The sequence below is a fragment of the Talpa europaea genome, assembly GCF_964194135.1.
Source record: "Talpa europaea genome assembly, chromosome: 1".
In the NCBI taxonomy this organism is placed as follows: domain Eukaryota; kingdom Metazoa; phylum Chordata; class Mammalia; order Eulipotyphla; family Talpidae; genus Talpa; species Talpa europaea.
Genome location: NC_140073.1, coordinates 11,370,951 through 11,396,504, shown reverse-complemented (window position 1 = coordinate 11,396,504; position 25,554 = coordinate 11,370,951). Strand labels below are relative to the sequence as shown.

Below are 25,554 nucleotides of genomic sequence, written 5' to 3'. Positions count from 1 at the left end.
TACCTATGGAAAATGAAGTCAAAAGTTGGAATAACTATATGGGTGATGCATGGAAAAGTTTTCTGTGGGTAAGTTGACTGAATTTTTAAGTGAGAGAATGAGAACTGTTGGTAAGGGCATTTTCTCATAAGCAGTTTTCACATTTTCTTATTTTACATTCATCACTATCTGGGTTGATGAGCAGCTAGGCTACATATGTCAACATTCATACTTTTCAATAAAGTCAGATAAATTTGAAACTGAAATACATTAAGGGTGATACTTGATTAAACTGGGCCACATATATAAATAATAAGTAACTAACAATGCTTCAAGACTGTATATAGTCAACATACTTTTCTGTCTGTTCTATGTGGTTGTTGCCAGTTTTTCTATATCAGTAGTTGGGCCATTATCTTTGAAATCATTATCATTTTCTATGTCCTTCAGCAAGTGACTGATCATGGACAAGTGACTCAGAAGAATTTAAATTCTGCAGGTGATAAGACAGTAGAAAGACCAGTTTCTGAGTTTCTTGCTAAAAAAGAATAATCTTTGCTCCTTTCTGTCTTGGCCCAGTTGGAAGGAGTTGGTTGTTGGAACCGGTTGTTCTGTGTTAAAATATCATATCCAGCATCTGTTACTTATTTGAACTTATTTAATTTTCTGCAGGAGTATTAATCTCAGAGATCATGACAACACTCTTTACTAGGTGTCATTTTTTTATTAACCTCTGCTCTTATTTAATATGATGGATGTGGAGAAAAACTACTCGGCATCTTCAACTAGCTTTGTGTTAGTATAGAGGTGAGTATTTTTCCATAGGCCATTCTCTTGTAAAAGGAATGATTTCATTCACATTAAAGGCCATGTCATTTCAGATATTTAAAGAAATTTGGGGGGAATAGCCTTCATTTTTTAAGCACCGCTTAACCTGCATGCTGTTTCTTCTATTATTTGTCTATGAAGTAGTATCCTAATGGGGGATGCCATGCAAATTATCCTGTTGCCATCCCATGCTAAGAATCCTTCTCAACAATTTGCGCCATCAAACTGCTAAGTGATCAGAGTTGGCAGTTGAGATAAACTATTTCTCAGCCCACCACATGTGGATACTTCTACCATATTGAAGCTCTGGATTTTTTAAAAAAAATAATGATTTATTTTCACTGCATCTGTTACACTTTCCATTACCACCTTTAACAATTTTCTAGTATGGAGTTCTTCATGATGACCTAAACACAGAAGATATTTTTACTTATTGGAGCCAACTTTGTTATGACTAGGTTAATGTCATATACTAGTCTTACAGGAATTTCCCCTTCAAGTTGTGGGTTCTATAGGCTCAGTGTGGTGTCTTTCATCTTTTGCTGGAAATCATGCACAACCAAAGCTTTGTAACTGAGTTTGTCCTCCTGGGACTTTCACAGAATCCAAATATTCAGAAAATTGTCTTTGTCATATTTCTGTGTGTCTACATTGCAACTATTGGGGGCAACTTGTTCATTGTGGTGACAATTGGCAGTAGCCCTGCACTCCTGGGCTCCCCAATGTACTTCTTCTTGGCTTTCCTCTCCTTCTTGGATGCCTGCTTCACCTCAGCCATTGCCCCAAAGATGATTGTGGACTCTCTCTATGAGAAGAAAACCATCTCCTTTGAAGGCTGCATGACCCAACTCTTTGCTGAACACTTCTTTGCTGGGGTGGAGTTGATTGTCCTCACAGCCATGGCCTATGACCGCTATGTGGCCATCTGCAAACCCCTGCACTATTCCTCTATCATGAACTCGAAGCTCTGTGGGATTCTGATGGGAGTAGCATGGACAGGGGGCTTCCTGCATTCCACGATTCAAATTCTCTTCACTTTCCAGCTGCCCTTCTGTGGCCCCAATGTCATCGATCACTTCATGTGTGACTTGTTCCCATTACTGGAGCTTGCCTGCACTGATACACATGTCTTTGGACTTTTTGTTATTGCCAACAGTGGGTTTATCTGTATCTTAATCTTCTCCTTGTTGGTTGTCTCCTATGGTATCATATTGCTTTCTCTGAGAAACCACAGTTCTGAAGGGCGGAGGAAAGCTCTCTCCACCTGTGGATCTCACATTGCAGTTGTGATTCTGTTCTTTGTCCCCTGCATTTTTGAGTATGCACGTCCTCCTGCTGCTTTCTCTTTTGACAAGATGGTGGCCATCTTTTACACCATCTTAACTCCCTTTCTCAATCCTTTGATTTACACATTTAGGAATAAAGAAGTGAAAAATGCCATGAAGAAACTGTGGAGCAGATTACTGGTGTTTTCTAATGATAAATAATACATTAATGTTTCAAAATAAAGTTACTTTAAAAAGATAAATACTCTTAAGTAAAAACTATAAAAAGTGCTATATGATTGTATAAATAAAACAATAAAAACATTAACATGAGAGTCATGAAAAAATGTTTTACTGTGAGATTATTTATGAACCCTGTTTTGGCAATTCAGTATCCTCATTTGTAAAAAAGTGTTGAATTTCATGCTTCCTTAGAATCCGGTAATTAAAAAAGAATAAAAGAAATTATCTGAGTACTTTCAATTTACTATATACTTTGAAAATCCTTGTGGAGAGAAGGGAAAATAGTTGAAAATTAGGAAGAGGAACTTAAACTATGTTCCCTGCATAGATTTTATCTTCAGGACATTGGTTGATAGTTTTTCAGGTTGTTGCAAAAATTTTCTTTCAGTTGCCTCCTCAAGATGAATGTGATGGGATCTATACTCAGTGTCTTCAATATGTTCCTGAAAACCTCTCTCCCAGTGAGGAGTTATGGGGCTTTGCAGCTCAGAGCCTTCCCTGGCCTCAGCACAGAGCTATACATACCACCTCAAAAGCATCTCTGCTCACAGAGGGGGAACTACCTATACCCTGTCATTGACTTTAGCAGAAGTTTCTATATTGGGCTCACTTTCATTTGAAAAATTTTAGGCAGAGGTGATGTTTCAGAGAGCGTGTTAAAAGTCTGGAATTCCCTCTCTATACACCTTTGCCAGGTCCCACAACTGTGTCCCCTCCCACTGTCTGGTTTGGAGCAAATGATTGTGCTGTGGGTGAGGAAAAAGGATCTTAGTCAATAATGAAATTGTGGGTCAAAGAACACTTTCTCATGTTCTTTTACCTGCGTCCCTCCTCTCTGTCTTTCAGTATCTTCTCCCCCAAAGACTCCTCTTCCTCTGTTGTCTGCTCATAACTCTCCCACTCCTGCTGTGAATTCATTCAATCTCTGCACTTTCCTCCTCTTCACTCTTATTCACTTGTTTAGTTTCTACTTTGACATTTCCCTCACCAGGCAGTTTATAGGATTTGATTATGGTGCTGGGGCATGAAATTAATGTATCTATTAACATCCTTTTCTGATGGCTCAGGATTTGTCATTACTTGTGTGCCATCTACTTCATGGCTGGGATTTGATGTTTTATATGACTGGTGAAGACTCTTAGAGAGAGGACATCTACAGACTCCAAACAATTATAACCTAACTGTTTGGCAATACTTCCTTTAGCAGAGTCCAAACTTTGTACATAGAGAAGAACAATGTAAATGGTTACATCTACCTTGAAAGAAAATGTTCAGTTCAAATATTAAACATAGGTGAGGAATTGTTTAAATGATAATATTAAATAAGGAATAAGGATTACGTTATTTAATAGATATGTATAAAGCTTGTAATATAGAACACAGAAGATAGAAGTGGATGTACATTTAACTGGTGATAAAATATTTTCCATTTTAGTTAAAGAATTAAAGAGTTTAAAGGGTCTTAATGAGATACTTAGCCTTAATATTTGTAATCTGAACAATTTCTAGTGTCTAAAGTAGATCCAAAATTGTCATCTTCTATTACATAGGTAGGAGTTGTTTTAACTTTTCATACTGATAGTATATCTTTCAGCTAGATAGCACAACATTTTTTCTTATCTTTCCCAGTTTCTCTAATTAAATCATATTTTATAGCATTATCATTAAACACATAACTCTGATTTTCTTTTAAATTTCTGAAACAAACTTTATGTTACTATTTTTTTTGTAATACAAACTTCTATTAGTTGGTAAATCATAAGACTATTTATATATTAGAGTGGTAACATCCAAATGCAATCTATTATGCAAAAAATAGCAAAGAAGGAATAAAAATGTGTTTTGCTTTAAAGTATACCAGGCTAAACATCTATTACAAGCAGCGGACTTATCAGTGAGCACTAGTTGAACTTGCTTCCCATTTTATTGAGAAAACTTAAGCCATCACATTAGAACCTCCACAGACTCAAACAACCCCATCTACACTCTGCCAGCATTCTTTTCAGTTACATGCTACCTGCTTTCCTGCCACTATAAGTACATTTTCTGTGCTCCTAAACAAAAGCAACCAACCTCCTTACTGATGCCCTTACCTCATCTTGTGGAAGCTTATATGAGGACATCGTCCTAAAAATCTCTTTACATTTCTTATTTCACCCACATTTCCTTTCTACTATATCTTTTACATTTGCAAAGAAGCAATCTGTTCTCTCTTTCATCTTTAAAATAAAATCTTCCCTTGATCCTATTTCCTTTATCTTCTTTTACTGTTTTATTCCCTCTTCTTTGTAATGAAATTTAAGATATAATACCTGTTTCTGTTTATCTTCTGCCATTCTCTTTTAACCCTTTTCATCACAATTTAATACTTAGTTACTGGAAATGCTCTTTTAAAGGTAATCACTAACACTGTCACTAAATTTTATGATCATCACCAATATCTCATTTTTTAGGCTCATTAAGCTGGGATATTTCTCCCTGTCTTCCTTCATATATTCTCTTTCATGAACAGGATTCCCAAATTATTATCTAACAATTCAGATAATTAGCATTAGCTCTGACATCTTATCAGAGGTTAAGATCTGGAAATCTAAGTTCTTCATGGAAAATCTGCTTGAGTGACTATAATAGATTTATTAAACAGAGCAAATCGAGACCTGTACTCCAGATTCCACCCCCCCCATGTTTGATCCTCTGGTTACTCTTATACCATCCTGGTCCTCTTACTCGCCAGGGGTCCTTGCAGTAGGTCTCCTATGTAGTTACACTGGGAAGATTTTCTCCCTATTATCTGAACAACGAATTCACATTATATGCATAGATAGGAACGAACATTATTTCACAGTATATTACCTTTAAATATAGACAAGCAACTTTTCTGTTCTTGACCCCATACTTATAGTGTTTTCTGCGAAATTATCTAAGTAACTTTTTAGGGTCTGGGATTGGGCAGTGACTTCTGTGGGGTGCTTGAGCTGGATGAGATAGTATGGGTCTTATCACTCACTTTTTCTCCCCTTACAAGAACTTCTCAACATTATCCTTCCACTCAAACAACATGAGAAAAATAGAGACAGGGAACTGGATCTACGATGTCATAATAGATGTAAAGGCTCTGGTTGTAAATATTTTGCTACAGGCCCAATAATAAGGAATGCTGAACAACAGAAAACATTGCCACCAAACTGAGTCATCTGTCTTTGAAAAGTTAGTACAAATTTTGTAATTTAATGAATAATGAAGGTAAAAATTAAATCCATCAGGAAGAATTGACTCAAGAATAAATTCCAGAATGGCAAATTGTTACTTAACTTCTCTCCATTTCATAATTTCTTTTTGTCTCCCTCTGCCTCTGCTTCTGTCTTTTTCTTTTTTGACTTGCAAAATTTTAAAAACTTTGTATTTGTCTTTCTCCTTCCTCCCTTAATTTTCGATCCTACAGTGCATTCCAGCAGATAAACCGGCTTGCCATTCCTTCTTTTCAAAAAAAATGAGAAGAGAAAATTTGCTTTATTCTCCAGAAATTGTTTCTTGATTGTAATTACATGAGATATAAAGATCAGGGACTGAGAGAACAAGAGATTGTTCGATTAATCTTTGTGCATTTACACAAAGAATTTGTCATTCCTTAACAAGCACTATCAGTTAGTTCTCTAGTCTCACACACTACATTTCCTTGTGCCTGTTCCCTGAATTCAGAGCTTCCCTTTTGTAAGTGCATAGACATTGCATCCTAATCCTGCAAGGAGACACTATATTCTACCACAATACACACAGAAGGGAATGAAGAAAAAATGAAAACAACTTCAAATAGAAACCCAGGAGCAGTTAAAGAAAAAATACTCTAAGTAGTGAGGGACATAAAAGTCTTGCAAACACTGGAACAGATTAAACCTGCTAACTTTGTCTTAGAAAATCATACTGTTGGGACATTTCCAAGCCCCAAGGGGAGCTGAGAGGCAATGCTACAGGTTCATAACTGCTCAGGGAATCTTTTTAAGTTCCAGTTGGAAGTCACAGAGAAAAAATTCGTTTCTTCCTTTTTTATTTTTTTCTTCCCTGAGACCATGTTGAAGACTGCACTGGAGAAGCAGTGGGGAACATTCTCTACCGCTTCCACTGGAGATACTCTTCATCTCGCTCTTGAATACAGAAGTAAGACTTGGGGGCCACCTGCACATTTTGCTGAGCCACTAAATGGGCTTTTATCCACAGAGAATCAGAGGTTGTCATCACCAGAATTTTCAAGGAACTGACAAATGGTGAGATCTACACTTCATATTTTGTATTTTCAGGAAGTGTTTAAATTGTGATGAGGACTTCAGACCATGGTGGTGTGCTGGGCTGCCATGTTTAATGTAATGCGTAGGTCTGTCACTTTAACTGTGCACACTTGGACTAGTAATGTAACATTTCTGGTTCTAGATTATTTAATTTAATGGGAATTATAATGTTACCAGGCTAAAATAATTTGGAAATGTAAATAAAATAATGCATAGGGGTCAAAGAAACTGTATTTAAAACATAATAGCATTACATAAGTAGTCACTATTAGAATGCAAAGGGTTTTTTTTGGAGGGAAGACTTGGAATACCTATTACATCAAATCTAATGAACTTAGATCTATTTTCAGTTTTTCGTCTTCAGGTTAAATAAATGTTATTGGTAGAACTAAGATGCATTTGTTACATTTTAACTTATTTGGATTTATTCTTTCTAAATATTCTCATTTGTCATTCATCATCAAAAGCTCTTTCCATCCTGGTATTTTACAATAAAGGTGGAATTTTATGAGGCTGAATAGGAATTGTAATATAGGAGTACTGTGATTCAAGTGTTTACCATTCACAGTGTTATTGTAAATAATATATACTTAATATTCCCAGTAAAAGCCCTATCAAATAGCACAGGGAAGGGTATCAAATGTAAGAAAGAGAGACAAGTAACAGGGAAGAGTCTTTTGATTTTATGAAGTCTATTTAATTTTCTCTAAGTGCATTTTGATATGATAAGCAGCATTAGATTTCTGCCTCAGAATTGATAAATTGAGCAGACTTACCCAAGTAGCAGGGGCTCTGAAATGCTTTAGTGTCAGTTGTGGCCTCTCTCTCTTCAATGAACTAAATCACTATGAAAAGAAAAATAACAGATACTTCATCCATCAGGAAAGACACAGATGGAAATAACAAAAATGTTTTTTTCAAATTCCCAGGATATTGAGAGTATAAAAGAGGAGTTATTTAGATAAATCAGAGCAATATTGTGGGAAGAGAGAAACGTGTGGGCCTGAGGGCCACCATAGTTTAGTCAGGGATTATTAACACATTTAAAAGTGCACGTTTAAACAATATTATATCTGTTCTGTAATCAAAAATATATTTAGTATTTGAAAATAAATGAAAGGATGAGTAAAGATACTTATCACCATGATCACATAAAAACAGGAGTTAGGAGTGAAAATGCTGTCATTTCTGCTCTGTGTCTGGGGCTTCTTCTCCTCATTATTATCATCGTGTCCTGTTCTGACAGCATCAATGTCATGTGTGTGTTCATGTGTATCACCTTATCAAGTCTCACAAAGATCCTACCAATAGGCATTCATTTTATACCCAGTTACAGAAGAGGAAACAGTCTTCAAGGACTTTTTAAAAGAAGTATATTATTTTTTATTTTATTAACCTTTGAATTATTTTTGTTGGTTCTAAGTGATATTAAAAATAGGCTTATTTTTATACTCACAGTAAACCTCACTGTTCTTAAATCACCTGTGTAGCAACATCTGTGATATATGTACATGCATATTTAATTTGAGTGATAAATCTCTGTATTCTGTACAGTTGAGGAAACAATCATTTGTTGAAGCTCTATCTACCCATGGAAGATGAAGTCAAAAGTTGGAGTAATTATTTGCATGATTCATGGAAAAGCTTTCTGCGGGTAAGGTGCTGAATTAAAAAAAATTAAAAAAGATTTATTTATTTATGCATACAAAAATTGGGATACAGGCCACAGGTGCGGGGAGGGGGGATGAGAGGATTCACCAGAGACAGAGCAGGACACAGAACAGGCAGACTGACTGAAATACACTGCTAAAGGGAGTAGTGGGCGAGTCAGGAGAGGTCTGCTGGACCATGTGAGTCACCTTCCTGGCCAGGGATCAAACTCATGCTGCAGTGGTTGTGGAGAGCTTCATGGTGTTGCGACTTAACCACTTGTGAAGGTGGTCGAATTTTTAAGGGAGAGAATGGTAACTATTGGTAAGGACATTTTATCATGAGCAACACTTTCACATTTTACCCTAATCATTATCTTGTGAGATGAGCAGGTAGACTATATATATATATATATCTCAACATTCGTACTTTGCAATAAAGCCAGATAAATTTGAAAGAGATATATATTGGGGTGATACTTGATTAAATTGGCTCACAGGTAAATAGTTAACAAGTAACTAATAAAGCTTCAAGTACCTATGTATATATCTTTTCCTACGTGGTTGTTGCCAATGGCCCATCGGTAGTTGGGCCATTAACTTTGAAATTTATATCATTTGTCCTATGTCTTTCAGCCATTAACCTCATTTACACACAATAAAGGACTCAGAAGTCTTTAAATTCTATAGGTGATGGAGACCGTAGAAAGTCTGCCCCACTCAGAGTTTCTAGCTGAAAAGAAAAATCTTGCTCCTTTCTGTCTTGGCCCAGTTGGAAGGGCTTGGTTGTTGGAACCAGATGCTCTGTGTTAAAATATCAGATTCAACATATGTTGTTTATTTGAGTTTATTGGATTTTCTACAGGCAAAATAGGGATAATAAGTCCTAATATGGACTGTTTCCTGATCACTAAGCTTTGGAAAATTGCATTCGTTGTACTACTTAACTTAAAGGTCAAGATAACCCTCCTCAGTCGATGTTAGATTTTATAAACTTCTGTTTTTATTTAAAATTATGACTGGCGTGCAGACCTCTCCTGCCACCTGCTGCTCCCCTCAGCAGTGTACTTCGGTCCTTCTGCCTGCTCTGTTCCCCGCTCTGGCTCTGGTGAATTCTCTCACCCTCCTGCACTTCTGACTGTACCCAGTGCTTGTATAAATAAATAAATAAATCTTTAAAAAAATAAAATTGTGACTAAGGGTGGAAAACACTCAATGTAGGCAGCTTGTCATATGTTACTATAGAGGTGAGCGATTTTCCATAGCTCCTTCTCTTTTATAAGGAATGATTTTAGTTATTAAAGGCCAAATCACTTCAGACTTTAAAAAATTGGGGGGATAACTTTGATTTTTTAAGCATCTGTTAAACTGTGTGTTATTTCTTCTTTTATTTGTCAATGAGGCAGTATCCTGATCTGGGGCAAGTTATCTTGTCGCCATCCCATGCTAATGGCAGGCATGTCTAATAGATTGCAGTCATCCTTTCCTCAGAACTAGGATGTGGCTTCAGAATCCTTCTCAACAATTCACTCCATCACACTACTACTACTTAATAATCAGAGTTGGCAGCTGAGATACATTTCCATGCTCATATAATTAAAACTTTGGAGATCTTAAGCTATTTAATAATCCACATTCATTCCAATTTTTTTTGATCTTCCACTACCCCCTTTAACAAATTTCTACTTTTGAGTACTCCATGATGACAGAAGTCATAAGATAATTTTTCATATGAATACACCAAGTTGTTGATGCCTATGGTAATAAACTCTTTCTCACAATTGCAGATTCTACATGCTCACTGTGACAGTGTTTAGCATTTCCATGGAAATCATGCGCAACCAAAGCTTTGTGACTGAGTTTGTCCTCCTGGGACTTTCACAGAATCCAAATATTCAGAAAATTGTCTTTTTTGTATTTCTGTGTGTCTACATTATAACTATTGGGGGCAACTTGCTTATTGTGGCAACCATTATCAGCAGCCCGGCACTCCTGGGCTCCCCAATGTACTTCTTCTTGGCTTTCCTCTCCTTCTTGGATGCCTGCTTCTCCTCAGTCATTGCCCCAAAGCTGATTGTGGACTCTCTCTATGAGAAGAAAACCATCTCCTTTGAAGGCTGCATGACCCAGCTCTTTGCTGAACACTTCTTTGCTGGGGTGGAGGTGATTGTCCTCACAGCCATGGCCTATGACCGCTACGTGGCCATCTGCAAACCCCTGCACTATTCCTCTATCATGAACTCGAAGCTCTGTGGGATTCTGATGGGAGTAGCATGGACAGGGGGCTTCCTGCATTCCATGATTCAAATTCTCTTCACGTTCCAGCTGCCCTTCTGTGGCCCCAATGTCATTGATCACTTCATGTGTGACTTGTACCCATTACTGGAGCTTGCCTGCACTGACAGTTATATTTTTGGACTTTTTGTGATTGCCAACAGTGGGTTTATCTGTATCATCATCTTCTCTTTGTTGCTTGTCTCCTATGGTGTCATCTTGCTCACTCTGAGAAACCATAGTTCTGAAGGGCGGAGGAAAGCCCTCTCCACCTGTGGTTCTCACATCGCAGTTGTGATTCTGTTCTTTGTCCCCTGCATTTTTGAGTATGCACGTCCTCCTGCTGCTTTCTCTTTTGACAAGATGGTGGCCATCTTTTACACCATCTTAACTCCCTTTCTCAATCCTTTGATTTACACTTTCAGGAACAGGGATGTGAAAAATGCCATGAGGAAGCTGTGGAACAGATTATTGGTGGTTTCTAATGAAAAGTAAAACATTAATCTATGATTTATCATTAATCATCTAACACTCTGAGTAATAAGTCAAATTTTTAACGTAAATCTTATGTGGATGGACCTTGTAAGATAGGAGGTAATGCAATAAAAATGACATTAACGTGGATTTTATGAAAATTTTCACACTTATATCACTACCAGCTCTGATATGGAACTCAGTATCATTTTATGTAAATGAAAAAATGTTAAATAGGCTTACATAGAAACTAATAATTAAATAATTTTGAGTGAAATTACCTGGTCCATCATTTGCCACTCATTCCATGTTTTATGTAACTTTTGTGGGGGAGGACAAATACATTTAGTGACTAGGAGCAATGATCTTTTTCAAGTGAAAAGCAATTTATTGTTAGGGCATGAATATTTTTGTCTGAAGAAGAAACAATCATGACCTAGGTCTTAGGATGGACTAGAATATTTTCAGAATCTCAGTGTAGGTGTTTCTATATCATCTGGCCATGGTACAGAATTTCATGAGAGAGAAAATATGACTATAAGATAAAACAATTTGCATACTTGTCTATGGAGAAGTTATATTGGGATCTGGTGACTGCTGTATATTTTTGGCTCTTAAGCAATAAATAATATAATTCCTGTTAACATTCAGTGGATTTGCTAAAATTACTAGTTTATTTTTAATTTTTAATTTAAAATTTTTTAAAAGATTCATTTATTTATGCATACAAGAGCTAGGGTACAGGCCAGAGGTGCAGGGGATGTGAGGAGTCACCAGAGACAGAGTGGAGAACAGAACAGGCATATTGACCAAAGTACACTGCTGAGCAGAGCTGCGGGCAAGACAGGAGAGGTCTTCTGCACCACATGGGTTGCTCCCTGGCTAGCTGGGGATCAAATTCGTCCTGCAGAGGCTGCGGATTGCTTCATAGTGTGGTCCTTAACCCATTGAGCCACCAGGGAGGCCCTCCCTTGTCTTTTAAATGGAAGAACTTAATAGGAATAATGTTAAAATAAATAAGGGTGATTACCAGTTGCCTTTATAAAGAAAAACTTGGAAATGAAAGAGGTTTGGAGACATGTTAAATTCACATAGCTGAGAAGTGGTGAGGACAAGACTCATGTCTACCTGGCACATTTTATCTCTCTGACCTTTTAACTGACCTCAAAGACATTTATGACTCTAGAAGAGATGGGAGCAAGGTCTGTGCAGAAGGGAACAGAATTTTCTCACCTGAAAATCACTGTTGAGTTGAAAAGTAACTAATTGACCCCAAGGTTTGCCTTCGCCCTTAGAATTGTCTGAACAAAACTACTGTTTGAAATTCCTTTGGGACTAAGTTGGAAGAAGTTGTTTCCTTGGGGCTCTTGAAGCTAAAAAGCCTGCCTTAGACATTAGTAAACTTTTGTGAGATAAACCATAAATATCCAGTGCAGTAAAACACTTATTAACTCACATTTTTTCAAAAGAGAAACTATGGGAAGAGAGCTGATTTCACAAGCATTTCTCTCTCAGAGTCAGAAAGTTTCCTTCAAGAATCCAGTTCAGAAACTTCCCTTATTTTTCAAGACTTGTTCCCTGTTCTAATAGACCTTGTTTTGTGCTTCTGGGGAGGAACTGTGGTATGTCTACATGCAGGGTCCTCTTCCTCCATCAACTCTCTGCTCCTCCAAACCTCTCTTGATAGAAAGCAGTGATAAATCTCAATGTAGTGGAGTTTGCATGTTTTATTCAGGCTTTGTATGATTCACCACCTGAGAAAATTATAGTGGAAGATATGAAAATATAACTTGCTGGAAGTCAACTATTTGTTCACAGAAATAAGGTAAGGGTTTCAGTCTGTATGAAGCATTTTCTTCACACCACCTCCTCAAGACTGATCTGATAGAATTTATACTGTGTGTCTTCTGAAAAAGTGATGAAGGATTATGGTGAGTCAGTGTAAGCCTGGCCAGCCTCAGCACAGAGCTCACAGAGAGGTGATTAACTACACCATGACAATGAGGACAGCTTGACTTCAATTTTTTATCTGGGGTGGGGGTCTCTTTGTTTGATGAGTTTTAGGACTGGGCTGCATTTTCCAAACACCTGGGTTTTCAAGAACCTTGACATGTTTGCTTATGAACCAGACCCTCACCCATCTCTGGCTTAGGGCAGGTAGGTACAGTAGGGCAGGGAGAAAGCAGATGGACTCTATGATGCTCTGGGGTTAAGGAGCCCTCCCTTACATCTTTTACTCAGCTCTCTTCTCTGTTTTTATGATTGTATATCCTGACTCTTCTTTGGTTCTGCTCACCATCATGCGCTTCTCTTCTGCTCAGACTTTATTCAGTCTCTGCCTTAATCTACTCTCCACTGTTAATCCACTTAGAGGTATCTTTGATTTTTGCCTCACTATGTAGTTTGTATAACTGGTTTCAGTGGTCAAGCCAGGAAATGACATCCTTCTCTACTGACATCTACTGACATCCCTCTCTGATGGTTCAGACTTTCTCATTTCCAGGATGTAATGTACATGGTGGGTGAGATTTGATATTTTATAAAACACAGGAAGTGGATGCTGAAGAGAGAGGCTAACTGTTAGCACCCAATTCTCATTCTAGTCTGTTTAGCAAACTTTCTGTTATCTCAGGTCAAACTTTGAACATAGAAAAGAGTAGTACAATGACTACACATATCTTTCAAGAAAATGTGCAGATCAGATGAAAAACAAAAGTGAAAACTTGTGAAATGATAAAGTTTTGGAAAAAGAATAATAGATAATGCAGGCTTGCCTTATTCAATGAATAATATATACATGTTTGTGTTTATATAGGAATTAATGTAAATAGCATCATGGGGGATTGAGGCACAGGAGAGGAAAGGAAGACTTTTGGTAAAAAATGTAATTTGAATTGATTAAAATTTCAACCAACAAAAGTGAAGATTGAGGGTTAAGGAAAGTAGCATACTCTACTGCTGTAATGTCCTCGCCACCCCTACTCTCCACTCCTCAAATCAGAAGGGGAAGATAGTACAGGAGTGTTTAGGAAATAATGACTGAATTCAATGATAAAATGCGGAGATGATAAAACTATTGATGTTACCTAATGTCTGTCTTGTTAAATGCTTATTTTCTTTCATTGGGCTCAAGCCTTCTCTGCTTATTTAAAATAAAAGAAATAGAATCACTTAATCAGCTAATAGAAATAGCTCGGCTTTTATGCTTGTCCATTACATACCAGCAAATTTGCCTCATAACTTTTCGATTTAATGAGAGTGTAGCTTTTTATGGACATAGATCTGTGTTGGACTCTCACTTGCGAAATGTTCCTTCCCTTTAGTCTTTAACCTCTACAGAACCTAATGTATTGAAACAGGTGATAATGAATTCATTTTCTTTTCTATAGTTCTCAGAAAGAATTGAAAATTCAGAGCTTGTACTTATGACTTCTCTAGTCTATCACATTGAACTAGTAGTATTTTAGTTGTACTCTAAAGACACTTAAAAGTTTTACTTAAATGTGTAAGTTTATAAAAGGTAAGTGGACAAGTTGAATTACTAATTTTTAACTATTCTATGTAGGATAACCCAGCATAGGCTTATTGAATATTGAAAATACTCATTTTTTTGACAGTAATTCCATGGAAATTTATTTTGATAAAATCATTAAAAATAAAGAGATGTTTAGAAATGAGACAAGGATTTTTAATATTTCTATTAGGGTAAGATTTGAAATTATTTTCAAATATATAATTATTTTTATAATATAGAAATATATTTTTACATATAAATATATAAGAATCAGTGGTTAAATTTCTGTCATGAAATTTGGATATATTTACAGTTAATGATTAGATAATGTGTTGTGAAAACTCTTTACATGGGGAAAGGTTTTTATCAGTCAAAAATGAAAATAAGAAGTAACAATGATAACACAGGATGATTGAAATATATTTGTAATGAATATAGTGGAACAATAGAAATAATTTTAGGTTGAAAATTTGAAATATATTTAAAAATTTATATTTTGGAGAGATAAAAATAGGAAGAATAGAAAATGTGTAGAAAATAGTGGTGGTGAATAATGTATAAGTGAAGACGTTATTTAGATTAAGGAATATTAATTCAGATTCATAGAATGTGAAACCTAATGCCACACATCTGACATGAGTAATGGGTTATTTTGAATATGTCATAATTTTCCTCAATCGTGCCAGCCTCAGAGATTTACTCAAATGTCTCATGTCTCCTAAGTGATAATAAAAGTAAAAATTATGGCCACCATAAACATAAAATTGGAAATTACTTTTTAAAAGCATAATCAAACCAAAATACTGAAAGAGCTTAAACTCATATCGAAATCAAGAAATGTTTCTTAACAGACAATCTCCAAAATCTCCAATTTTTAAAATTAGTTAGGGGTATTATTTATTAGTCATTGAGCTGCATATATACTTACATATCATGCATTTACAAATCATGTGCATATTAATATACTCAATAATATATCTATTAGAACCTGTAATTTTTATATGGAGAAAAAGCCTTTGGAAATTAAAGTGAGTTGGTCAAGATTATATAGCATGGCCATTAGTTCTCAGACCTTCAGAGAGGATATATTCACTCCATAGCTTTTTTCCCCCCAGAACTTTGTCAGACAAAGGAAGATCTTGAATCAATACCCATAGTTAAAACATGGATATCAGCATTTAAAAAAATATTTCCATGGTGATTGCAATGCACTGGAAATTTTGAGAACCATTGAGTGACATGAGGAATTAGTACAATATTGCAAGTGAGAGTCCAAGTCCACTGCTATTGCCTAATCACCATTTTTCCAATTTTCTTTGCAGATGAACCATTTCTCTACTGTGTGTATTCTACATTCACACTAACTATGGAGCAGAATAGCAGTGTGAATGAGTTTATTTTGCTTGGTTTAACACAGGATGCTCTAAAGGGTAAAATAGTGTTCGTGGTTTTCTTGTGTCTATACCTGGCAACTTTGTTGGCAAATTTACTTATCATGATGACCATAAAATATAGCAGGACACTCGGGGGCCCCATGTATTTCTTCCTGCGTTACTTATCTTTTGCTGATGCCTGTTTGTCTACATCCACGACTCCCAGATTGATTATAGATGCCATGTCTGAGAAGAAAGTCATCTCCTACAATGAATGCATGACCCAGATCTTTGCAGTTCACTTTTTTGGATGCATGGAGACCTTGGTGCTCATACTCATGTCCTTTGATCGCTATGTGGCTATTTGTAAGCCCCTTCGATATACAACAATCATGAGTCAGCAAGTTTGTGATGTGCTGGTGATTTTGGCCTGGGTGGGGTCTTGTATCCATTCTTCAACGCAAATATTTTTGATTTTGAAATTACCGTTCTGTGGACCCAATGTTATTGATCATTATTTCTGTGACTTGCAACCCTTGCTGAAACTTGCTTGCATGGACACTTTTGTCATCAACCTACTCATAGTGTCTAACAGTGGGGTCATATGCATGGTGAGTTTCATAATCTTGCTTATCTCCTATGTTTTCATCCTACATTCCCTAAGTAAACAGAGTGCAGAGGGAAGAAGGAAAGCTCTCTCCACCTGCACCTCCCACATTATTGTTGTCACCTTGTTCTTTGTTCCTTGTATATTCATATACACTCGCCCTCCAACCACATTTCCAGGGGACAAGATGGTGGCAGTGTTTTATACTATTGGGACACCCTTGCTCAATCCTATGATTTATACTCTGAGGAATGCAGAAGTTAAAAATGCCATGAGAAAGTTGTGGAGCAACAAACTCTGACTTTAGGTGGCAAAGATCAGAAGACTTGGATAGCTATACAATCTAATCCTCACCCAGTAATATGTTTGGTGAAATAGGCACAGAGAAAAGACCATAATATTTTGAGCCAAAATAACAAAGATATCAGAAAATCAAATATAGTAATTTTTTGTGATAGGAAAAGCCTGTATTTCACCTTTGCTCTCTGCATTGCAACTTGTGAAGTAGATCCTTGAAAGCTATACCTTTCTGTCTCTCTTTATTACATTATTATGGCTTGTGCTACTCTTCTACCTGTTTCTGATCCAAGTTAACCCCTACTTTTGTCTGATTCATTTTACTGATAATTTTGTTTCAGCACTACTAAATCTGGATTTTACTTTCTCTGGCTCAAGTGACTAGCCCAAAGTAACAACAAGAAACATAAGAGGGGAGCTTACATATCAGTTAATTAAGTCCTTCTGATGATTGTTTCCCCTTTGCAACACCCTTGACAACTGGAAGTTCCTTTGCCCCTTGAACATGTGTGAGAAAGACACTTATGACCTATTCAAATAAAAACAATCCTAGTCATAACAAATATATGCATTGTATTGATCCACAATTTCTCTCTACATACTTTAATGTATTTTTTGCTTTCCTTATTGTTAGTTTACATTATTTGGTGTTATAAGAATATCTATTTTGTAATTTATATCTGAGGACACTTTCCTAATGTTCGATGACTTTATATTTGACATAAATGTCCATGTAGGCAAGTTTCAACAAATGTTTGATGAATGTACTTCTTAGAGGGAAGAGATAAGGAGGAGGAGGAACAGAAGCAAAGGCAGAGTGAGGGGAGAGAGGAGCAGGAGCCAGTGGGGCCTTTCTATGGATCTTGGGGGAAGAAGAGAAAAACTCTGAGTATTAGAGGACCCGTGGCTCCTCTAATGCAGTTTTTCCTGCGTGGGAGCTTGGGTCTACATTCTCTACAGTGCCCACTTCAACTTTTGCTATCTCTGCACTGGCTGAGCACAGTGTTTTGAGTTCAGGTGGCAATTCCTTTCAGGATAGATGCCTTTCTTTCCAGTGTTTGTCTTACTGGTATGGCAGGAAGCAGCACCCTTAAAGTATTTTCCCTATGAAGCTCCACTAGAATATGAATGTTTTTCAACAGTGTCGTATCGGTTTCTACAGTTGCCCAGAACAGGGAAAGAGGTACTGGGTTTGGAATCTGAAGCAAGTGTGCAGTGTCTGGAACAACCCACAAAGGAAGTATAACTAATTCAATATGGTGTACCCACATCCATTATGACTGGTACCCTCATCAAAGGGTGTAATGTGGACACAGAGACAGACACAAACACAAGGGACATGCCCCATGATATACAGGCAGAGAATATTGTGATACACCTATGAGCCATGAAACTCCTAAGATTGACAGCAAAATACCAGAAGCTAGAGAAGTGTCCTGAAAGAAAGTGTCCATTGTAGCCTTAGAAGGATGCTTATAACAAAACCTTAAAATAAAAAAAAATAGAAAAGAAGGCAAAGAAATAGATTATAAATATGGAAAGGACAAAAGTCAGAATCTGCTTTTTTTCCTCCAAATTATGTTTATTGAGGTAAAGTAGATTTATACCTTTGCATCTGCTTTAGGTGTTATAGGTTCAAACTTCTATAAATGTCTACTTTCATACCCTGCCCATCCCCACAATCCTATACCATGTTCTATTGGGCCCCTTCCAATGTCCACTCACACCCCACCACCATCTCTCTCTGGTTGCCTCAGTTTTACAATCAGATGTTAAGAGTTTAGTTTTGGCTTGGTTTTGACTGACCCTTTTCTATATTCCTTGTATAAGTGAGACCCTCCAGTATTTGTTTTTCTCTTTTTGGCAGTGGGATACTACTTAGCAATAAAAAAGATGCGACAACATAGAAGGGACAGGAAAGAATAATGCTAAGTGAAAATCTGTTTTGTGAAAAGGAGAATGAAATTGATAGACTCCTTCCATAAGTAGCATTTACATGGATGTTTACATCTGTCAAATATTATCTACTGTATGTTCAAAATGGTATACTATTGTATGTAAATTATACATTAAAAAGTTAATTTTCAAATAAAAATATGTAGAAAAATTTTTCCACTTTTCTATCACTCTTCTTCCTTGCCTAGTCACCTACTGACTTCAAAATAATTCAGAAATTATAAAAAATTTTCATTATAATTATTGACATATTTATTGGTATCATGAGGATTTATATTACATATTATATTTCAAAGTAACATTTTCTATAACAGGAAACTAAGAATAGTTAAGAAGCTTGCCTGATGTTATAGAAACATAAACAATGAAGCTAGAGTTCAGTTCTATCACATCTAATTAACATTTACTGGGATTCAGTTATGTCTGCCATTAGAAAACATCTGATTTAAAAGAAAGAGCTTTGGTAATTTAAATAGTCTATATACATCAATGTGATTTTGAAAACCTGCTTTTCCCTTCGATCTACATGCATGGGAGGACTCTTTGGTAACTAAATTGGGAGGTGCCCCTTAGGAGTGATGAGGTAGGAAGGAGGGGTCTGAGGACAGGATCTGCCCATCCACAATCTTTTCTGGGATTAATTGTCCCCAGTGTTCATTGTGCTCATGGATTAAGTGACCTAAGTGGTTCATTGAGCAAAGGAAAGGTAGAAAAGGAGGAGTCCTCGCTCTCTGGAGGCTGGGCATTTGCTGGCTTTTATAAAATTCCTGTATCTATGATGAAAGAAGAAGAAATGTTTAATTCATGACCTCTGCCAAGGAGTGTTTGGGCATAATAGAGTTTTCTCTTAGAGATGCTTCTGTCACAGAATAGTGGGGATATTTCCTTTTTATTCTGGAGAGTTTTACAAGTAGAAGTAAATAATTTTCTTCAGGCATTACAAGTCTACAAAAAGGCTTCCTAGTTGGGGCTGGCTCTCATGGAGTGAGACGTCTCTAGACGTTGCAACAGAAAAAACCAAGTGGATCTACCCAAAATGCACTTTACATGTTGCAAAGTCACAGCCCATGATTCAGATTTAGAGTAAATCAATTGGAAGTGGGAAAATGCTGAGCTCTCCATTATAGAGTATCTTTTTTTTTATGAGAATAAAGGTAAGTTTTAAACCCAACTGATTTATATCCTTCCTTCCTCCTTTTTGGGACGGGGCTTGGGGGCAGTGGCTATCATGCAGTCCTGTCTCCTGAGTAACCTGAAGTTGCAGGAACTCAATTCCTAGAGTGATGAGAAGACCTTGATGTTTCAGGATTCTTCTGCTCTCCCTGCTTGGTCTGTCACTCTCCAATGCCCAATTCTTACTGAAGAAGGGGCCAGTGAAGGAAGGGAGGTATAGTGTAGTATACTTGCAGATTTCTTACTTATTAAGTTCAAGGTCAGGAAAAGGTATGGATGCACACTGACAATATGCAGCCACGATGCTTTGATGCTGGTGATACTATGAATCTATGATGCCATGGCATTGATCGGTTTGATTTAATGATACTAATGTTGATTGTTAAGGATCCACTGCCACCCATCCCTGTGTACAGCCAAGATCGTTGGGGGCTAGAGTAAGGGATAGCATGAGGAGTGGAGGAGAGATAAGTAAACTCTGTAGCAAAAGCCAAGGATATATAAATTTTTATCTCTAATATCATTATTTGCTTCTCCGTGCATTGTGGGTTTTTTCTGTTTCATCCTGTGGTTTGTCTTCCTTCTCTGGCTCTTTCCCATAAAGGTTTTTTTTCCTTACATCATTTGCTAATCATGCCTCCTCCTCCTCACAATTATTTTTAAAATATACATACATAGTGCTGATGCCTTTGTTCCATCCTGAAGTTTGTACCCATTTGATAGTCAGTATGTAGGTTGAACACTTCAGTTGTTTTTTTTTTTCCTTATGTGCTTATAGTTTCTTAAATTTCTAATGGCTCCATCTGCATGGCTGGAGACTGATGCTTAGCCCAGCAGTGCGAATTTGGAGTCCTACACAAAGACTCATGGCTAAACTCTGCCTTTGATTTAATCCGAAGGGTACAAAATAGAACAATATAAACTTGCCTTACAGGATATTGTAATTTCAAATGAATAAAAGATGTTAAAGCAAAAATGATAGGAGGCTGTAATTAAGGATTGCATGATTAAAGAAACATGCATACATTTTAACAATGGAAGGCCATCAGGAAAATAGTATTTGATAGGGAAAACCCTGATGGCATTTGAACTGACTTCTCTGGGTACAGGGGATAATGGAGAGTAGGGGGTTATATTAAGGGAAGTTCATTTAGCTGCTAGGAGAACTGGAAAGTTCAGAGAATGATGACCTGTGTGTGTTTATGAGGGATGCTTGGCTGGAACAGGCACGAACAGAAGCACTGGGAGGAAAAAGTGGAAAGAAAATGATGGCACAGATTTGGAAGGCTTGAAAACCATGGTGAGTATCTCAGTCATTTCATTTGAAAACCTAGCAGCTATTTCATTATATGATTCATCATATTTTTTAAATGCTGACAAAAAGATTTAGAGGTAGAAGAGGGATTCAAGGAGGTGAAAGAGGGTGAGGTTGGAAGAGTGAGGAGAAAAGGGATATCTGATATGATAGCATGAATTTTTTTCCTTAGAAACATAGACTAGGTTTATGAGGAATCTCTTATGTAATTCTGAATTGGGTATTTTTAATAATGACATTTATAAATATTTGACCTGATTTTGTTGTATGTATGAGCAAATAAGTCTCATAATGAACATTCATATAGCTATTTCACTCAAAGTGTTAGTTTTCTTCTGCCAAGCTGCATGAGGCATTTTAGTGAGAGTTTAATGGGTATTAAATACTGTAGGAAAGACATTTTTACATTCAGTGTTTTGAGAATATAAAAACAATTCCTTTTGGGGGGGCTGTGAAAACAGTCTATTATATTATAATGATAGATACATGGCATTATTCCTTTATCTATCTTAACCCATAGAATGTTCACTATGAGGAGTGAACCTTATATAAACCATGGATTTATGTATCAATGTAAATTTCAATTACGTACCTTGCTCCTGGGGGATATTGATAATGGGGAGGATTATATATAAGGGCTAGGTAAATCTCTGTCCCTTTCTCTTAACTTTTCTATGAACTCAAAACTATTCTAAAACATAAAACATGAAATATACAACAATAAAAACAACAATAACAGTAATAAAATGATTCTGTTAAAGCTGAGAGATTTGTTTTAAGTTTACTATCAGGATTGTTTTGTTATTTATAATTTTTAGTGAAATTGATGTCTTGAACAAAAATGGCATTGACAAAAGGTTGTCAACAAAAAGCACATTGTATATTTCATCCATAATCTTGAAAGACAGGGATAATAGACACAAAAATGAATAATTTGAACTGAGAAAATTTTCTCTATGAGGGATTCTTCAACAATATTAACACTTAAATTTTTTTGGAATTTGGTTGCTCAGATATCAAAGCACACAGGGTGCATAATATATAAACTACGTGTGTGTATAAATGGATGTATAAAATCATTTTAAAATTCTTACCAAAACTCAAAATAAGGTAGGGCCAGTATTTTCATTCCATTTTTCACATGAAAGCTAAATTTCAAAATAGTTAAGTCACTGGCCCAAGTAAAGCACACATTTTTCAATTCTCAATCTTGGAAGGATTCAAAATTGTTAAAGGGAAATTAATTTTTATTCTCTGTGCAAAAGATTTTGTTCAATCTGAAGATGTACAAGGGTTCATAGTGGATTAAAGATAGTAGGAGGTAACCAGATGGTGTAGAATCAAGGGAATCAGAGTTCAGTCTACTGTCACTTCTTTTCTTCTCTCTACAGATTAAAGCTTTTTCATCTTCAGTAAACTTCAGGTGCCTTCAGTAACTAGTAAGACCATGAATAACAGTGTGACTGAATTCATCCTGTTTGGGTTGACACAGGATACAAGAAAACAAAAAGCAATATTTGGGGTCTTCTTGATTCTTTACCTTGCAACTCTGATGGGGAACTTTCTCATTGTGGTGACTATTAAAACAAGCAAGACACTTGGGAGTCCCATGTACTTCCTCCTGTTCTATCTGTCCTTTGCTGATGCCTGCTTTTCTACTACCACAGCTCCCAGATTGATTGTTGACTCCCTTTCTCAGAAGAAGACAATTTCCTATAATGAATGCATGACTCAGGTCTTTGCAGCCCACTTCTTTGGGTGTATGGAGATCTTTGTGCTCATCCTCATGGCTTTTGACCGCTATGTCGCCATTTGTAAGCCCCTGCGGTACCCAATCATCATGAGACGTCAAGTATGTGTGGTGTTGGTGGCTCTGGCTTGGGTAGGATCTTGCATCCACTCTTCAGCACAGATTTTCTTGGCATCGAAATTGCCCTTCTGTGGTCCCAATGTGATTGACCACTATTTCTGTGACTTGCAACCCTTGTTGAAACTTGCCTGCATGGACACCTATGTGATAAATTTGCTAGTTGTTTCTAATAGTGGGGTCATATGCATGGTGAGTTTCGTCATCCTTCTTGCCTCATATGTTGTCATCTTGTACTCCCTGAGAAACCACAGTGCAGAAGGAAGACGGAAAGCCCTTTCCACATGCACTTCTCATTTTATTGTGGTTGTCATATTTTTTGGTCCATGTATATTCATATACACAAGGCCACCAACCACATTTCCAATAGATAAGTTGGTGGCTGTGTTTTATACCATTGGGACACCTTTACTCAACCCTCTGATCTATACACTGAGGAATGCAGAAGTGAAGAATGCCATGAGAAAGTTATGGTGTAACAAAGTATGATTTAGTTTGATAAATAATATATGGGAATTCAAATGCATATTTCCTTAACAGCTTTACTTTTTCTTGTGGACAATAAAGATAAAATATTAAGAAATCTATAGATATAAGAAATATTTAGAGATAAAATAAAGATAAAGATGTCTCTCTCACACACACACTCTCCATAATATTCTTAATATATATGCTTAGTATCCTTATTCTTGGACAATATTGGAACATGATTATTTAAAATTTATAATCATTTTGAACAATATTTGATGACCCTTACTTAAATTCTATCAACATCTGAACATAATAACATGATAATTTAGCTTCCTGTACAATTTTTTCTTCAGAAAGAGATACACAGAGATCTTAGATACATCCTAAGACCAGGATGATGGTGTGTGCATCTGTGCATGCCAATTCTTCTTCTACTTCTGATGAATGTGATCATAAGAGCCAATCCAAATATCTGAAAATCAAAGTTGCTACCTTGCTAACCTGAGGGTTAGAGGTGATGCTTCTAGAAAATGCCACTCTGGAAACTGTGCCTGAATCTGCCTCACTGGGCAGATCTACGCTGAAGGACCTCCAACCTCTTACAAACACCTGGGAATTTCTACAAAAACCTAGTCTCTCGAAAATCTCTCAAAATTCTGTAAATTCTCTGAATGGTGAGAATGAGTGGAGTCTTATAATTGCATGTGTTAAGCAACATCAGTCAGCCAATTGCCAATCAGGATCTCACATTACACTTTACGAAGGTCAAGGAAGAGGCAGTAAAAGTTGATCTCACTCATAGCAGGAATCTAGAAAACTTAAATAAGGGACCAGGAAAATTAATAACTATAAGAAAGTGAAAATCAAAATCAACAAAAAACTATGAACCAGAGACACTCTATGGGGGGTAGGGCGCGGGGGGGGGGAGGGATTGGGGTCAAAATAAGGGGGTTGCAATGGTATGGGGAATATAAAAATAAAATTTATTAAAAAATAAAACTAAGTTATTTCAATAAAACTATTAACAAACAATACAGAAAAAAAGTTTGACAACAAGAATACACAGGAGGGAGGTAAAGGAAAGAAGGGAAGATAGAGAGCTTTGCATCATGAAGGATGAGATAAGTTAAAAGGAAATTGGTAATCTTATCCAAGTGGGAGAGGTGGAGATTTATTTTCATTATATTTCAAGAATCACCTTTGGGCATATAAACAGTTTCAGGAAAAAAAAAATCAGTTTTTTGATGATGGTCAAGTTGGCAATCAAGTTGGTTCCCTGATGGTCATACTTCTTTGAGTATCAGGAAAAGAGCAATTAAAATTTATTTTGGTTCCTAATGATATCTTGAAACTCAAAATTCAGATTTCTTGGAGAACCCAGGATTGGAAAATCAACTCTATTGCTTCATTTTCTATGCACTTAAATGAGTATTTTCATTTTGAAGATAATCTTACCTATATATATGATACACATTGACCACCACCACCTCACAAAATCAAGTTCTGTTATGCTATTACAGTACCCAAGTTTATAATTCCTATCAAACTGGCACCAAGAAGTGTTAATTTGAATGATTTAGACTAATGAGAAAGAAAATAATGAACTTTACAAGTATGTGGGGCATTTCCATCAACTGAAGACAAAAATGTTATCATATCACACCAAAGATTCCCAATAATTTTTGGATAGAAAATGATGGCTGAATAAATATTTAACTCCCAAATAGACAGTTGTCAGACCCTCATGACCGTATCACAGGTGGCAGTCTTCTCTCAGGCCTCCTCCCAGTGGACGTTCCCAATATCCCTAATTTTATGTCTTACAGTTTGGTTTTTAAGGAATTTGAATATGGTCTTAATAGCCAACATTTAAGTGCAATTGTTTCTTAAGTAACCAGGACATAATCAAACAACTTTCATTCTTATCTCTTGCTCCTTTAAAGTTGATACAGTAGAAGAAAATTTTTACTTGGACATAAATGAAAA

General features: G+C 36.5%; 3 protein-coding genes across 3 annotated transcripts; all 3 read left to right on the top strand.

Moving 5' to 3' along the window:
- Positions 1-1,358: 1,358 nt before the first annotated feature.
- On the top strand, positions 1,359-11,016 carry LOC311170866 (olfactory receptor 4C15-like; the record flags this gene model as incomplete). The annotated part of the gene is made up of 2 exons (XM_084233341.1): positions 1,359-1,531; positions 10,227-11,016. The coding sequence occupies 2 exons, from the start codon at positions 1,359-1,361 to the stop codon at positions 11,014-11,016; spliced, it is 963 nt and encodes a 320-aa protein (XP_084089467.1).
- Positions 11,017-15,830: 4,814 nt separating this feature from the next.
- LOC311171763 (olfactory receptor 4C11-like) lies at positions 15,831-16,790 on the top strand (the record flags this gene model as incomplete). Its single annotated transcript, XM_084234822.1, has 1 exon — positions 15,831-16,790. The coding sequence occupies exon 1, from the start codon at positions 15,876-15,878 to the stop codon at positions 16,788-16,790; it is 915 nt and encodes a 304-aa protein (XP_084090948.1). The 5' UTR covers positions 15,831-15,875.
- A 5,887-nt stretch (positions 16,791-22,677) lies between these two features.
- LOC311171625 (olfactory receptor 4C11-like) lies at positions 22,678-23,586 on the top strand (the record flags this gene model as incomplete). The annotated part of the gene is made up of 1 exon (XM_084234613.1): positions 22,678-23,586. One exon carries the CDS (start codon positions 22,678-22,680, stop codon positions 23,584-23,586), a length of 909 nt encoding a protein of 302 aa, XP_084090739.1.
- Positions 23,587-25,554: the final 1,968 nt, after the last annotated feature.